Below are 17,884 nucleotides of genomic sequence, written 5' to 3'. Positions count from 1 at the left end.
CCCTCGCTGACGGGACGGCGACACCTCAGGGTCCCGGCGGCGGCGGAAGGGGGCGGGGCGAGAACAGGCCCCGCCCCCGCGGCGGTGTCGCGCGCGCCTACCTGCGCACCCGCCAGCGGCCGCTCGTTCGGGGGGGAAAGGGGGGTCTCGGGGGCGGGGCCTGGCTGCTCCGCAGCGGCTGTTATGTCGGTGGGGGGGAGCGTGTTCCTACGGAAGCCCAGAAGGCTCTGTGGAGGGGAGGGCGCTCGACGTCCGGAAGGTCACGTGCTGAAGCCCAAGGCCTACCGCCATCTTAGTGTCTTGCCCTCASAGGGAGGCGGTGCTGGTGGCCTCGTCCTCGCCCTGTGTCCYAGCTCTGCCTGGCCTAGTTGTCACCCTGGGAGGTGAGGGCGGGCGGGGCGGTCTCCCTGAGCCKCCCGAGCGAGCCTTTCAGGAGAAATGAGGGGCTGGAGGAGGCCGAGGCTGCTGGTGGGCAGCCTGCCTTGCTGCGGTCCCTTTGCTAGTGAGGTAAAAGGTGCGGAAATGCCTGTCAGGGCCGTGGGGGGCTTTTCCCAAATGCCGAGGTGCTGTGAGACCTGCCAGGAGGAGCCAAGTGGGATTTTATAAGTGTTTTTTTCTGAGGGCAGCTATGTTCAGGGCAAGCTTTCCTCTACAGGCCRGTGTTTCAGGGGTGCCATGCACTTCTCAGCCTGTTCTTGTGGGRCTGTTAAACACAAATGTGGATTTGGAGACTGACTGGACTGAAAAAATGCGTGGTAGCAAAAAAAAATTGTACACTAAGCACTGTATCTGGCTTGGGAGGTGCTGGAGTATCCCTATATGAGACCCCTTCCTGTCCTCTGCTGTAGCCTCCACGTTGGCCRACAGTGGGGATGGGAAATGGKGCTAGATAGACATTTCGGTGTGGGAGGTGGGTTGTGCTACGTTGTCTTTATATATGGGTCCCCCAAARGTTTGGGGTTTGCTCCTGGAATCTTTCTGGTGCCTTTATAGGAAGTAAATATTCTGTGATGAATAACTAAATAGCTAACTGAAATGATATAATTAACTGATGCGGTATAAATCTCTGCTGTGCCCTGCTGTTCTGAGCCTAAGGGTCTTTATTCTAACTGTTCTGACTTGTGACTAAAGGCATTGCATTGGGAGTATTATTTCTTCCAGAATAGATGGCCCTGCAGGACTCTCTCGTGTAAAACGTTTTCCTTAAGCAGTCATGTGAATGTAGCTGGGGGTGCTGTGTACTGCAGCTTAGGAAATGGGRTACCCCACAGATATCATGAGATCATGAACAAGACACTGAACGTGGATGTTCAGGATTCCTCGCTCCACCAGTAACGCTGTTAGCATAAACCAGTCAAGTTTTCCCACTGGTAAAATRAGGGTAATGTTACTGGCCTTCCTTTTATGATAGTCTCGAGTTCCATGTCTGAAACTTGACTAAAGCTATAGCAACTCAGTGATGAAAGTGACTCTCTCATGATCTCCAAACATGAAGAAGCTAACAGAATGGGGTTTGGAAAATCGGGAGTGTTTGAGAACTGCCATCTTCTAATATTGGAAGTTTTCCTTTTTTTTTTCCCCCAATGTAATATTTTTCCCTGTTTCATTTTTACTGTTGCTGTCTTAATTGGGGGAAAAAACTCRTTTTCTTACTAGACCATGAGCACGTGTAATATTTGAGTGTCTTGAAATGTAAGTAAAGCATGTTTTCTCTTAACCAGAATTACTTCKCTAACAAATCACAATCTAGTGAAATCATTCCTCCATAATGTCCTTGGGAATTAAATTGAAAGACTTCTCCAAAAGCAAAATGTCCTTTTAAAATAAGTTCCAGTCAGTGCAAAGCACAGCAGTGTGCTAGAGAAGCCTCAGGAAAACACATCATGTTTGTATGAAACTGCCTATAAGGGAGTTAATTACTTAGTCTGTGCATAAACTTAAGTATTGAGTTTTAAATCAAGATATTCAAAGTCCATGTTTAATTAAGATAAAACTTATTCAAAACACTTTAATAGCAATTTAAAATCAGTTTAAGATTATTTGCAGAAAATAATATCACCAATTTAGTCAAATRGGTTTATAGAGTAGGTCTTTGCACAGACTKTGGCTAGATAAGGTTATAAGCTCTCAGCGATACTGATTTCAAACTTTAAGCTGCAGTCACTGAAATGTGCTCRTTTCATTGCAAGTGTCTAGGAAAAGTTATCTTGAATTAATTTTTTAATAGTTTTAATAATGGCCTAATATAATGGCTAATATAGGATTTTTCTTTCAGTCATTCCTCTGGCTTTATGTGTTCTTTTATGGTTTACAGACTTGAAGATACAACAAAAATARCACTCCAGTATAATGAAAGGCAGGAGTACAAATCGGTGTATACCCTGGAATCAGCAAGCCAAGTAAATAGAAAACACCACATACTTTGAAAAATACTTTCCTCCAGGTAGTTTCTTGTTTCATATGGCTGGTTGTTATCTAATATTTTCTCCCTACGTACTATCCATATCTATCTTTTACTGTATCTTTCTTTTTCTTTCTAATCTGTCCTTAGGTATGGTAACTACTGTAAAGAAAAAAAAAAAGTATAGAGAATGTATCTATGATTATTAGTGTTATTACTTATCAAGTTTCATGCCTATCCAGAAATAGAAATCTGAGTTGTAAACCTGCTGGGGGCAGGCCAGTTAAGTGACACTTCAGAAAATCTGGAAAGTCACAATTAATACCTTTCCCAAACCTATGTTTTCATTCTGCTATTTTTACTAAAGATGTCAGGGAAATTTTTCAGAAGTTATTGTGACGTATTCATCACTGTTGGTAGTAGCTAGTGCTTTTCATCAGGGTATCTCAAAGCACTTTACTAAGTGAGTCCTGGACAAGAAGATCAGYGGGGTGTATTTAAGGATATCTTTGGAGATTTTTTTTTTTTGTAATTGTTAAGCGACCTAGATATCCTTTTGCTTTTATCTTAAGGACTGTCAGGGGTGCCTGGTGCCTGGTGCCTGCCTGGTGCTGTCTGGATCAGTGTMCCCCAAATGTAGGACACTGTAGAATTTGATTTGGAACATTGTTGGGTCAGAAAGTGACATTTGGCAAGATGGAGTAAAATAGCATTATATTCCATGTTATRTTTTTCTGTTTTTTGGACCTGTGAAGTATTGTGGTGCACTTATAGCTATGAATCTCCTGAGATGGCAGCAGACATCTCCAGGTCTAGTATCCTGWGTTAAGCACAATAAAGGTCAGTGAAATTTTATAAAGGAATAGTGGTTTGACGTTGTCTTGGGTGCAGAAAGAATGGTAGTTTCTGTTGCATATAGGTAAAGCTACTATTTCTTTGATGATAGGGTTTTATTTGCAYATTGGTATTATTTCTRTTTTCTAGATACCTGGTGAAGSGTTARTTTATTTTTCTTGCTGAGAAGTGAGTTTGGGTCTAAAAGGACATAAACCACAGCTGAGCATCTTTAAAAACTCTTTTTGCTCACTTTGTGTGTGCAAGGTTGATTCCAAGACAGTGATGGTAGCTGGGGGTGTGGGATTGAGTACTGCTTGCAGGAGTCATGAGGAGCTTTGTGGGCCATTGAACTGATCCTCATTTTGCTGTTCTGCCATGGCTCTGGAAGATACGGAATGGTTTAGGAGAGCCGGTGGCTGCCAGAACTGTAGCTCAAAATGAGTCATCATGAGGTGGGGAGACATTTCAAGCTTTACCTCTTCTGAAGTGGSTGATACAACTCGCGTTTTTATCATTGTTGAGAGGCACTTGGGAAAGAGGTTCTCCTTTCTCTAAAGGTTTTGCRGGAGGAGAGGCCAGAAATAACTACTTCCTTTTGAAAACCTGAACAGGTTTGTGGTGCAGTTGTGTCACTACAGAAAATGTTAAGTTTTATCTATACAAAGGTTGAACTAGCTACAGGTTACGCTTGCATAGTTGAAACGGTTATATCCCCTTTGTGTACAYAGAGTTTTAGCAGCAGAAAGATGCATTATATTTCTAGTGAGGAAGGTACATTGATATAGAGTATCTGTAAGTTAAATAATTACTTCAGAGTTTTGTTTTCTAATAAAATACTGGGGCTAGGGGGAAACCATCTTTATGATTTTATAAAATTTATATATAAGAAAAGGTGATGTTTACTAAGTCCCATTAAAACAACAACAGAAATGAACACAATTTTTATTAATTGATTTAAAAATRCACACATGAAAATGTATCATGGATGTTTTTTTCCAAGGAAAGTGAATTATGAAATCATACATTAACTCAGATGTACCAGTACATTCCCTTTAATACTGTTTCATTTATTGCTTATCATTTAATCAAATTGTACCAGACTGAAATCTAGCCTAGCTGYTTCATAAGCAGTTCTGCTAATTTTTGCTATAGCTTTCAGATGTTTCAAATGTTGCTGTGATAAAATCAGTAACCTGAATGTAGGAGAAAATAAAAAGAGAAAATTGCTCCTGTATCTGGAAGAACAAAAGTGAGTGTATATATATTTGGTACTGCTCTAGGACTATCTGTTGTTGCAGTCCAGCATCATCATGACAACACTCTTCATCTAATGGTGGTTGTACTGTAAAACAACAGATTATGTAGTAAGACTCTTCCTTGGCTAATCAAATTACTAGATCCTCAGCAGGTCGATCAGAGTAACTAGGGAGACTATTCTGCTGCAGTTTTACTTAGTTTTTTGTCTAAATTTTACATGCTACGGAATTTCTTCATTGTGAGACATATAATCCAAGCCTTCTTGCTGCTTCAGAAATTCTGGGTGTTTTTTTCTGAGGGAAAGGGTAAAAGTTTAGTTTGTTGCAGGCTGGTATACATTTTGTGGAAGAAATATGTTGATGTGTCCAAATCAMTGAAGTAGCTGATTTCGAAGGAGACTTCTGGCAGATGCCTGAAATGTTGGTGCTCTTCTCTTTGCTGAGACTGTTCAATGTGCTTGAACTTCCCAGTTGATCAAGCACGGGTTCTTCACTCACTGTTTCTAATTCCTTGTGTTGCAGTGTGCCATTTTCCTTTGGAATTAGTCTCTTATTGTCAAAACTACACGGTCCATTCTTGCAGTAGGAAAGATCATGGGAAACTTCTGGGCGAGAGGCTTGCGCTAGGCGATGGATGCCCAGATGGGTACGCCATGGTGAGCTGTCTTGTAGGTTGCCATTGCTGGTCAACTCCAGTCTGACCTTTCTGACAGGAACACACTCTGTAAGTGATTTTGATTTCCTAATRTTTTTATTGATTACAACAGCATTGACCATTGATTCTGAGAGAACAGATTCATTTTCACCTGTAAAGAAAATGCATATATGCACATTATTATGATAGCAAAAATTAAAGGTCTCATTTCTGTGGCATAAATTCAGCTGAAGTGTTTTAACAGACGAGTGTATCCATACTCTTTCCATCTGTGTCTGAGTAGTGCAAGTTCTTTTGATGCCAAGTAATGGAGCAGAAGTACTTTGTGTTTGGTTTTGCAATTCTGAGGACATAAATGGTAACCTTGGGTCAGTCAAATGAAAATGGAGATTTATCAAGTCAATATTGATCTAAGCTGTACTCCAAGACTCATTAACAGCACAGTTTGAGAATTGACTTTCAGTAATTAATTGCTTGTAAGCAAAAATTCTTAAGGTAAGCAGGGGCTTTCTCAATGTGTTGATAGATGGTGTGATTTGAAAGACGCAAATGTTCTGATACTGTTTGAAGTTTGTATTCGCAAACTAAAAATACTGTGACCACTTCTAGATGGAATCAGCTTGTGGATTTCTTTCTTTCTTCCTTTTTTAACAGGGGGTTATCTCATCTGTAGGGGAGCTTATTAACACAGGGGCTTTTACACAGTGGGATTTTACCAYTGTACGGTTAGTGTGTATGGTGTAAGGTAAATAGCTTACCACATTAGTGATGCCTGAATGACCACTTAAAGCTAAAATCTGCTTATTCTGTGAATGGTACAGAGGAGCTGTAATAGTGGGGGCGAATCTGGTCTCTTTTTTCCTCATTCCTGTGGTTTAATTTCTAAACAGTATGTAAAGTTACTGTTAGAAATATATAAGATATTAGGGATAGAAATGCTAATGCTTCTTTAATTACATGTGGCACCCATCAAATTACTGAACACAACTGGCCTTCTGTGCCTTGAAAATGAGTAGAAGTTGAACCATTATACTAAAGATAAACAAACAGTGCCTGTTGACATTGCAAGTGCTAATGAAATGTACTGCACTTAGTATAAATACAGTTTAAAGTGGTAGTGCAGGATGCTGACCTTATTTACAGGGTTCACTCATAGCAACTGTGTGTGTTGCAGTAAGAATTCTGAAGCATAGTAAAGTGAAAAAAATAGAGGAGTACTGCTTATATTCTGAAACAGAAGATCTGAATGGCCAATTTAAATGAATCGTTACCCTGAATTTGAAATGAAACTAGTTTGAACAGGATGCTCTCTTAAGAAAAACAAACAAACTTGTAACTGACTTTCATCCAGTTTTTACAAGGAAGTATTGTCAGAGCCGGTTCATTTACTGCCGGTAAGTGAAGCAGTACAACAGGGCTTCAGCTAAGGAGAGGCTTTAGCCAAAATCTCCCCTCGCTAAATAAGAACACCAGCATAATACCACAGCATTTTTTTCCTGCTCTGTTGGCAGAGAAAGGAGGAACTGAAAGACTTTGATGTGATGCCGCTTTGCACATTCTTGTAGGTATAAGTGCTCTCTCCRCTGAACAGACATTGTTAGGCAACATCAGGTTTGATGTCAGACCATTTGAACTGGTAATAGAAGAACTATAATCTGGCGTAAGTTGATCGGAGAGTTCAAAGCAGTGTATCTAGTCCAGGTGTAATAGTCTGAACTGGTTTTCAGTTCAGGTTTGATTTGACTCCTTGGCTACAGGTGTGGTGCGCAGAATTGAGCAATGACCTCTGATAGAAACATGGGAGGCATGAACCACAGTGTGTTGAATTAACACACGTTCGGCRCTCTCTAAACTTCTAAAGAAGGCTTGAATTAAACAAATCTTTGGTCTGTCCTTTTTTTTTTTTTTTTTAATTGCATGTAATAGCCTTGTTGCAGGGTTGTTTACCATTTGGCATTTTTCATATGCTGTTATCATAGAGACTTTTAAGGTTCTGGAGTGACAGAAGTTAATCATATTTCAAGTTAGCTTGGTAAATTCTTGGAAGAGATTTCTGCAGTCAGAGCCCCAGTGTTTATTCTGTGTGATTGCATGCTCTGAATGCTCCTTCCATTCTAATTCCTAAAATAAACACTACTTTTCTTCTTCTTAGCCAATAAATAATGAATACACTCCTGTATTAACTCCCAACTGGAGATTTTCAAATCTTGTCATCATCTTTGTTCTTAAATATTGGGAACAGATGGATGCGTGAACATGTCTGTGTGTGTATTCGGGAAGGAACAGAAGGACAYTGTTTTCAGGTGACTTCTGTTGAGTCTAACTGTTGAGTTAAATGTTAGTATCAGAGGTGAATGAAACATGTTTTTCATATTGCTACTAAATGATTCAGAAGACAACTTCATTAATTGACTGTTTTCTGGATGTCACTTTGACTTAGAAAGTAAATGAAAATATATCAGTGTAATATTGTAAGCAGTAGTCTGACTAAAAACTTTCAAATATTTGAATGTCTGTTATATAAAACTTGTCTGAYGTGGTAGATGAGTTATTGTTGCTTATTTTTCTATTTATGTACTTCCCAAGCAATATGCAGTAGAACCGCTTTCAAAAAGGGACCTCTTGTCTAAAGCTTGTATCTTAGTTACCCACTGTGACTCTTAGCCTTTTGTTAAGAAATAACTTATACTAAATTCTGCTAGGCGCTTCATATTTGCTACTGCTTTCAGTAGTCTTGTAGGACACATTTCTTTACATGAATAAAGACGAAGGGAAAAAGACAGAAGACCCAACACTTTTCGGATGGAAGCATTCAAGAGAGCAGAAATGTTATAGAATATATTGCAAAAATGTATTGGTGATAAACATGAAGTATGTGGCTCCTGTAAGAGCTAACATTTATGTTTAGAATTTCACTTTATGGACATAATACCTTATCTCAGAATACATAAATCTATTTCAAATTCATATTGGTGTTTCACTGCCGCCTTTTCTAGTTGACATAACCATAAGACCACCTTTCAGTGGAATGAACAAGAAAACAAAATGACAGAAAAGGAACTCACTTTGTAACCTTCTTGAAGCTGTGCATAAAAAAGAACAAAGATAGAAGTTATACAAGACTTAAAGGAATATCCTTTACATCTATATTTACAAAGTTTCCTATAAATCCAAGCATACCTGTTTTGAATACAATAATGTGGGATTGCAGCTTTTGCTTCTGTTTTATATAGTCATACTGCTCCTCAAGTAAGCTTACATCCATCTTGGTTGACTGCTCGTCACGATCTGAAGCCTGTTGCTCTGAGGTATGAGTCACTGAAAAAATACCAGTCATGTATTTGTAAGCCTTCACCATCTGTTCCCACAAGGAAGACAAAGTCATGCAAAAGCAAGACATTTCCTTCATTGTGTTGGCAAAAAAAAAAAAAAAAAATCAAGTTTGAAGCATCTGAAATGTTCCTAAATGGAGAAGTAACTTTCTTCTAAGTATGGTGATTTCTTTCAGTGTGTGGTTTACTTAGAAGCTGCAGATTTCGCTCAGCTTGTTTTCATGCAGTGTGTGTTAAGCTACTGCATACAGAGTTAATGATAATAACTGGATAGCTGGATTTAATGTTGACTTAAGGTTATGAGCATGTGAAGCTTTGCCAAGAAAAACAGTGAAATACAAAACCTCACTGAACACAGTCAGGTGCACAAAAGGCTGGATAATACTGGTTTGTGTAGTMATGTTAGTTCTTAAAGAGACTCTGTCATGGTGACCTGCCCAAAACAGTGATTCCTTCTGGTAAATCTTTCTTTAGGCTTCTTTCCATGTTTTTTACATCTTTCCTCTTCCACTCTTCTTTCCTTAATTTTCACCCAGTTTCATTAATGTTCCTTTTGTGGTGGTGGGGATAGAAAACATTAATAATAATGTTGTGTATGCTGCTSCCTTTTCAGAATGTGTTAAAAGTATTCAGGGCTGGGTGCAGAGTCAGAAATATGTGTGCCAATGGCATTTAGGGTTGGGAGGCCAGAGGTAGGATTGCCTTACTCTGACTCCTTTAGTTTTTCTGCCTTTCTGTTTTTACATCTATAAAATAAAATAAACTTGTAGAATTAATCGTTTCCTTTCACACTCACCAGTGTGAAAGGTCATAGTGAGGGAAAAATGCCTATATGCCGTGTTTTTCCAGTTCCTGGCAGAAATTGTGCTGAGACTTGCATCATAAATGACTTACTGAATCAGGCTCTGCGCGTGCAGATCTTGGGAACCCCTTTGGAGGTCAAATATACGCGGGTGACAAGACTGTAGTTATGCCATTACCTGCGTATGCATGGAGTTCTCATAAGGCGCAGCAGGTACGCATGTGTAAGTCTGCTGTATCTCATTTATGTTAGCTTTTGGCTTCCCAGTATTATATTTGTGTCTTGCAAATCGTGTTCCCTACCTCAACTGTAGTTCTGCTCTGTCTTAGCCAGGGAGAGGGAAGGAATCACAATATTTTGTCAGACATTGTAGATGCCCCTCAAGTTAGCTTCGCTTTCCTGATCCTGGAAAAAGCATGCATCTTTGTAGAGTTGTTCTGATGTATTGTGGCTTTGATATATCTAGTGTGATAGTCTGCCTTCTGCAGTGACAGACACCTTGCACTCTGTAAAAAGGAGTCTTCCAGTTGCCTTTTTTTTTTTTTTTTCTTCAAATGTTCTTCTGATTTGTTGGCACATGGAGTTCTCCTTTGGACCTTCAGGCAGTCGGTTTATACGTTGGGGCAGGAGATTTAGTTAACCTCATTAGTTTGAGCTAGCATTCGATACAAACATTATTAATGGTCATAAAAGTTTCCCAACCTTTTTAAAATTCCAGTCACGCTATTTGGCTCAGTGACCTCCTGAGAAAGGGACTTGTGCAACCTGACATATGTTGCAGAAAGAGTTACCTTGATAGCATCTTTGAACATGAAATGTAGGCTCTGTCAAAAGATGTACTCTTAACTTTTCATTCAAAGAGCACTTAAAGTAGAGTGAGTTTGTATCTGATAAGAAAGTATTATGATTTATAAGTATTTGTACTATACCATTGCCTCAGGCTCAGGGAAAACCCACTGCACTTAGAGTAATACAAATGCATAATACAACACAGTCTCTTCCCTAAAAGCTGCATGGGTATATATATATGTACCTTGTATATGTGTGCGTGTGTGTGTGTATATACACACACATGCATATATATATATAYACGTACACACACCTGTGTGTAGATTTATCTGCGAGTGTGTGTTTTATGAATTTGCAACCAGAATATGATTCATAAAATGAGTTGCAGGTCTGATTTACGAAAGGTCACAAAGTAAATAGGGTTAACTGTGTGTCTGATATATGGTGAGCRGATGCAACTAATCCTTGTTACGGCACTGACGTAAACTTGGAAGTGGACGACCTGTGGGTTCTGTTCTTATACCGCAGTGGAACAACTTGCTTTGCATCGCCAGCCTGTTTAGGTGTTACTAGGAAAAAGAAAAAAAAAATGTATAAAATTGCATTTTCTCATTGTCATGCACGAACACAAAATTGAAATTATGACTTGTGTTTAAATCAGTCAATCATCCAGTACTCTTCTTCAAGCGCAGTCGTTTGGCTCTCCAGACCACTGTACACTCTTGAGGTACACAGCAGGTGGCAGTGTTGAAGTGGTATGAGCGTATATTTGCTTTAGTCCTAAATGTTGCAGGCCCAGCTTTGGCTTGTGGGTTGCTGAGGAATATAAGCCGTCAAGCCATTTCCTTGCATTGGTACATGTACTTTCTATCGGTACTATAGGTTCTGAAAATTTATTGCTTTGAATTAGGGTTGTGTGTAAAAACTTGTCTTTCTTAATTGAATAAGCTCCTGTCAAAACGTCGGCTCTGAGTGATTTTAATTTGATTATCCACTGAAGTCTGCAGTGCCATATTTTCTCCTTAGTCTGTTTTTTCCATCACACAATATAAGCAACTTTTCATTTCCTTGAGGCAAAAAAAATTTGAGAGTACTTCATAATCCAAAAGCAAGGGCTTTTTAGAATTTGAAGTAGATGTTTACTATCCTTGACCTTGTTTGCAAATCTCATTTTAAAAAGATGCAACTAATTTTATCTCATACTAATTAATTTRTGAGTAGTAAATTATTTGTTTATTAAAAAATTGTTTGGAAGATCTWAGAGTAATAATTGTTGATTTAAAGATAATTAAGAAATGCTCCTAATGGTTAACTCTAAATGAATGTACTTCCTGTTACACTGAATTTTACTCTGCACCTGGAACCAAAGGGTGTACAGAGGTATATATGATTATTCATATTGTTCATGTGGAGAATTATAGAAACATGCCCTACTCTGTTCATGCTGCTTACAAAGGGTACAAATATCTGTGTATTTTAACTTGCACTGAGAAGGAAAATAAAACTTACTATGATAATCCCCTTTCTCTAGCTTTCTAGTTTTTTTTTTTTATTTATTTAAATGCAGCCTTGAAATGTTAGAAACTGACTATTACAGTGCTAGAAAATCTAATAAAACCAAAAGGAAAGGTAAAAACAGGGTGGCTGCTATTATTTGGGTTCCAGAAAGTATTAATAGAATCAATAGTAATTGTTTACTTTTTAATGAGTTACTTGATAAGAGAGCATATGTTTCTGTTATTTGAAAGCACAACTTTAAAGCATGCTAAAATTAGGGATTGGTTAAGTAGTTAGAGCACAGGACTCCAATAATGCAAGATTATTCTCYGGTGCTCTCTGCATGCTCATGCTAATAGGATCAAGGTGCCTACAATGCAAGTTTTCAGAATGATCTTGAGATGTTTTTTTCTGATCTGTTGACCTTTCACGTGTTTTCAGACATAAAGGGATCAGAGTGTGTCAAAGGGAGAGTGGCCCAGCTGTCCTTCAAACCAGTCTGAAGGTTGGTGAGCTTAGGTTATATATAGTTCATTTTGACATTTTCTTGACTGGATTCTGTTTTTCCCTTTACTCCTTGGGGTTCTTTTGTGTACATATGATTAGGTAGTGCCTGTGTGTATGTAGGTATATATGTTTATCTGCATATAAAATGTAAAATCAGGAATGTTACTTACTTAGGTGGTCTGAGGATTAGCACAGGTTGTAAAGTAGCTTGCCAAATTTTATTCCTTAGATGCCTGAGGTTCCAGCTGACTGAGTCCAGTACCACTGATCCGGCCCTAGCGATTGGGAAGGATTTCGCAAAGGGTTCTCGTGCCCAGAATRAGGTAGGAGCTGTAGGAAACTCCAGTGCTGAGCTCTGGCATCTGACTCTGCACCTTGCCTGGGTGGCAGTAAAGGCGGGCGCACCAAGTTAGCACTGAGGATTTCATCCTAGTCATCCTGTGCTTTACCTTTAATGCTCTGGTGTCTGGCTTTTCACGTGTTGAGAACTTGGTGCTCTCCAGTTCCCTTTGGAGACCCCCTCCCTCCCTCCCTCCTCTTTTTTGTGTGTGTGAATGGCAAAAGCAGTTGCCGTGAAACTACTCGATTCATCTAGGCCGAATTGAATCATGCTGATTGTGAGGAGTTAAATGCAGCAGATGTTTTGAGTGTGTTTCCGTGCCTGGCATAAGCGGCATTTCAAATCCTCTGTTCTTCTGGGTTGACCTTGTTAGTGCTGAGGATTAAGTTACTTTCCTTTGGAATGCTATTTGCTGTGGAAAGTAAACTAAAATGCTGAGATTTGCTTACTCTGTTGGTTATCTGCATCACTGGGACTGCAATCTCTCCTTCTATGTGAACAATCAGAATCCAACACCTAGAATCAAGAGTGGTTACTCATTTTGTAGTTGGGTTATCCTTGCCCACTGGGAACTTCTGAGATTCCCTTTCAGATATGAGAATATGCAGAGGCAAGTCAAAGAAAGAACTGAAGTTATTTACCAACTGAAGATTTTAAATAACTGTGGTCTGGCATCTTCCCTTGCCATTTCCCTTTCATCCCTCTTAGTTCTAGGGATTCTTGAACTACTGGGACTAACAAGAAAGAGCAACTCTGTTTTGACCTCATAAAACCGTCCATGAGAAGAGGGTGAGAGGGAGCTGAATGGCCTTCATGGATATTCCTCTCCAGAGGATTTTGGAAACTCATTGAAGCTTCCTTGATCCCACAGCTATATCTTGCATTCCAATTGYTGGTAAGCAGAATTCACTTTGCTGGTACTGCCACCTAAATACCTTTTTTTATACCGACTACTCAGAGTGTTTCCTATTGATAGAGTTATGGTGGCTACAGTTCTGTGAGGTGAYAACAACCTGTATTTATTCGTTCTCCCAACAGACATAATATGCGTACAAGAAATCTGGGTGAACTAGTGATTTCAAACAGGGCCTAAAAGGAGTTGGGTAAGCCATATAAATATTCTGCCTTGATTTGCCCACCTGTAAACTACATGATTTTGATTAATTCTCCATTGTAAAATGATTTTTTGATCCTTGCAGGACGGTGCTGAAAAGTGCAAAGCTTGGCCGTTATTAGTTTTCACTTCAGTCGGTTGTTTGAGTAGAAATGAGCTTATCTTTGATTGGTTTTGATCAAGAAAACATACTTATCTGTAAGTGGAGTTTGATAAGAGTCAAGTAGAGCGTGAAAGAAGTGGTTAATCTGTTGTTAATGAAAAGTTTTATCTGGATGACAACATCTTGCTTCTGAGTTATTGGTCTTTGAGCATTAGGACAGAGACCACTTCAGTATTCAGCTTCAAGGAAATGTGCCAGGTGGAGAAGTTAATTTTAATAAGCCTTGCAAATGAACCTAGTTAGGATAGTTCTCCAAAGAGGATGGCTAAGTACTACTACTGTTGTGAGAATGAATATGGACTTAAAATCTGTGCAGAGGAGTACAAGTGACAGTGAGAGTATCCTAAAAATAATTTGCTATTCAGAAACATCCTTCACTTTACTTCCATGCAGAGATCTCATGAGTAATTTGTACTGCACTTGATAATCACTAGTAACCTAATTGAAGTCGATGAAATTACATCTGTGTAAAACCACGGTATGTAAAACCAGAAGCAATTCTGTGGTGCCTGATTCAGTACCGGCTGAGTCAATACAACGTGTTCTGTTGAATTCAGAAGAAGTGAAATAGGAGGATTTTATATACATGATTAAATAAAAGCTGCAAAATGRCCAACACGTATGAAGCTGACAGTATAATTGAGAATGTGCAGTCGAGCCATTATTTAAATTCTTTGCTTCTACCCATTGTGCCTGTACAGTCACATGCTTTTGTGTGGACTCCTATGCTAATTCTTCAGGAGGTCTCTGTAAAGGACCTTAATTAGTTAATGCAATACATTGCCTGGGATTTTGAATATGCAGATRTCAAGAATTAAATCAACCAATACTTTTGTGGAATAATTACCTAAATAAGCTATGTCTTCTGCCTCAGTGCAACAACTGTGGTTTGGGCTTCATCTCCTTGTGGGACTCACGCACAGGGCTTTTGCTGGTTCTTTGTAAAGACTTATCTATTCACAGTACAATCAATAAAATTGCAGTGGATAACAGCAGTCTTGATCCATTTCTTTTAAACATYAGGTACTTATTCTTTCAGAGTGAATAGTGAGACTCTCCATAGCATTTGGTGCTATGGACAAGCACAGTGGTTACCAGAAAATCATGCACAAAAGTAAATTTAACAGATAAGTACACATTTAGAAAAAGGAAAATATTTTGATATTATAATACAGTGTCCTTAGAAAGAAATGTAACTTCATATTGCAACTTAAGGTATTGCAGTATTTCGTATTATTGGTATATGGTTAAACATTACTGGAGACTGTGATAACAGAGTACCTGCAATGCTATGCAGCAAGGGAATGACCTTTAGAGAACTATCTTTGTTCGGATAGCTTTCCAGTAGGCAGGTCTAGTGCTGAAGCTGATTTTTTTTTTTTTTTTTAAGTGATGTATTATTGTTGTGTTACTTGAAGCTTAACATTGTAAACACCTCCTGCTTAATTAGCAGCATAGCATATGACTGTCAGGTTACTTGGCAAATAGATAAGAATTTATTTGACCCAGCTTAGTATGTTTAATATTTCTGAGGCTAATTAAAGACCCATGAGACTTCCTACTGGTAAATCAGTAGCTGTGCCAGCAGGCCGAACAGTGTTAGCTCTAACGTGGGCTGCCTTGGTTGTATTGCGTGTGTGTAACTGATCTCTGTATGCGCAGTGGTTCTTAGCTGTCCCATCGTTCCTGCTGTGCTAACCTCTGTTGATGTACAAATATGAAATATCTGTTTGCCTGGGACTTCTGAATATTTGACTGCCCAGCTGCTTGTAATAGCTAGCGAGATGCCCCAAATCAACTGCTGAGAGCAAAAGGATTGGCAGGTATGTTGTTTCCCCACAGGTTTCTAAAACTTCGCTTGAACTTGTGAGTGTTTTAACATCCCGTTAAATCATTTAGTCAGTATAAATCAGCATTGCTAGACTGCGGCCAATATGAGTGTTCTGTAGTTTGTTGGCAGGTTTAAGATGTTGTGATGATACTGAAGTATGGCAGTTGGGCTGGCATTGTTTTTTCAGGAGTTCGCCTGTTCCAAGGGATATGGTTTCTTTGTCACCTACTCTGCGTAAAGCTGAAGGATGCAGTTAAATCTAAGTTTATATTGGGTTGAAACTGAGATCAGAGGCAGATTTTGAGATTTGACTGAAAAGTGAAAAATTCATGAATGTGGGAAATATGGAATACAGTTAAGGTATGTTTTGCAATGAATTAAAATGAATCAGCACTTGCGGTTAATTTGACAGTGGGGAAAAAAAAACATTATTAATTGGCTTACTAGTTATACCTTATTAAAACAGGAAGGGCCTAGTGGAGCATGAAAGTATGGCTCCTCCATCAGGTGACCAACTAGGCAATAGGGAGATGGGAAGAAACTTGCTTTTCCCTTTTTCCTACTACATATGTCTTGAGTAATTAGTCTGTACTCTGCCTCGAACTGTTAATCTGACACTTGTTATAAATGGCTTTCTGTGCATCCCCTCCAGAAATTCTGCATTTGTCAGTGCTCCAACATCACTAGTACACGAATGCAACTTCACCGATGACAGCTGCACAGCTAAACATCGTTCGCTTTCGAGAACCGGTTTTAGAGGTTACGGTAGTGCCTACCAGCATCAACTGTAACACGGGAAAAAGAGCAATGCAGATTTTCCGTACGCAAACAACTAAATTTGAGAGCATGTTGCCTTCATGGAAGGATGTGTAACAGAGGGACGGGGTGAGGCAGTGTTTCAGCAAACTTCCCTCTTTTCTCTAGAAAAACATGAAGAGCAAAGCAGCAGCAATAACATCGCCCTTCTGTCCTTGAGTAGCTTCTCCTGTACCATGCTGTCCTGCTCTTGTTCCTAATTTAATCTGGTAGCACAAGAGAGTTGTTACTCCAGCCCCCATAACTTTTCTGTGATACTTAAGGCAAAGTATTTCTTGTGACAGCCTGCCCATGTCTCTCCTCCAGATCTCATTGCTAAAGATTTTAATTGATTCTTACGTCTTCATAAGATTGCTTTACTTATTTATAAACTGTTATGTTTCCTCATAATCTTTCTCCTAACCAATGCCTCCAGTTTTTTAAAGGTTTTTCCACTAATGTCTCTTTTTCTGGACTCATTTATCATTTGTGTTGCTTTCTTCAGAACTGACTTCAATTTTGGTTTATTTTTTAAGTTTCAAAATGTAACTACTCACACAAAACTTTTCAAGACTTCAGCTCCAGATCTGTTACTTATTTATAGGGAATACGCAGCAAGTTAAAGGGCAGAGCGAGCCCCTCCTCCCTGGCTCGCCAGCAAGAGTCTGCCCTGGTGGGAAAGCAGCCTCTGTGTCATTTGATCCTTGGTTTTCTGGCAAGAGTTACACCAAGGAAACCAGGTCTTGGTAACATTTAAAAAATGTTATTTCCTTCACAGCCCCTTGCTCATAAAGGGAGACCTTTGCTCAGGATGGGTCCTTGCAGTGTGAGATCCTTAGGGRCAGGAAGATTCCAGTTATTGGAGGCCATTGGGTTTAAAGGCGGCAAACTGCAAACTTATTTCAAAACCCTTATTTTTAAACGGACTGGTACTTCCACTCTGTTCATTGGGTCTTTGCCTGGTTGCAAACTCTGCAGATGATTTTGCAGGGTGAGACTCTAAAAGATGCAGGCTAACACTGCTGTATTCATTTGCAAGGATTCCCACATCTGAAGTATTTTTCAGATAACTTTAAATTAAACTCCATCTTATTTAAAGATTTTTGTGATCACATTTCTTTGGGAGTTCTAATAATGGTACAGGCAATACAAAGTATTCGAAGATGATATGATGGAGTAAGGTTGGTTTAAAAGTCAGTATATTAAAGTGTTTGTATTCTCGGTGTCGAGTCTTCAGGACTGATCTTTCTAAGCCTTCACAATAATGAGAACTAGAAATCTTAAAATATAAATGTGTGGGAGCTGTGGCTTTGAGACAACACTGGGAGTCTTTAAAATGTCTTTAATGTGTGCAGGTGTATGACAAACTTTGGCAACACTTTATAATGAAAAGGGCATTTGAAATTAAATATTTGCGTTTTTAGAACAGCTTAAGATCCTGGATGCGTGCAAAAAACCTGTTTGATTGCATGGAGGCTCCGCCGCCGTACAGCCTTGCGGGCGGCAGCGAAGCCCTTTTTGGCTCAGGCCCTTTTTTTTTTTTTTTTTTGCTCTTAAGTTCAAAG

At 39.2% G+C, this 17,884-nt stretch overlaps 2 protein-coding genes across 3 annotated transcripts in view; one reads left to right on the top strand and one right to left on the bottom strand.

Annotated features, from left to right (window-relative positions):
- Positions 1 to 325: 325 nt before the first annotated feature.
- XYLB (xylulokinase) overlaps positions 326 to 17,884 on the top strand; it is a 100,142-nt gene continuing 82,583 nt past the window's right edge. For both annotated transcript variants that reach the window (XM_026091572.1, XM_026091573.1), the window contains exon 1: positions 326 to 383. The gene's annotated coding sequence lies outside the window, so the exon portion shown is untranslated. The remainder of the gene's footprint in view (positions 384 to 17,884) is intronic.
- On the bottom strand, positions 4,716 to 8,558 carry LOC112978274. The gene is given in 3 exon segments (XM_026091582.1): positions 4,716 to 4,790; positions 4,792 to 5,300; positions 8,330 to 8,558. Coding segments are annotated over 3 exon segments (813 nt in total).

The sequence above is a fragment of the Apteryx rowi genome, unplaced genomic scaffold (assembly GCF_003343035.1).
Source record: "Apteryx rowi isolate R43461 unplaced genomic scaffold, aptRow1 scaffold_91, whole genome shotgun sequence".
NCBI classification, from domain to species: Eukaryota; Metazoa; Chordata; class Aves; order Apterygiformes; family Apterygidae; genus Apteryx; species Apteryx rowi.
The sequence above is the reverse complement of the archived record's forward strand: the minus strand, read 5'-3'. Positions and strand labels throughout refer to the sequence as shown.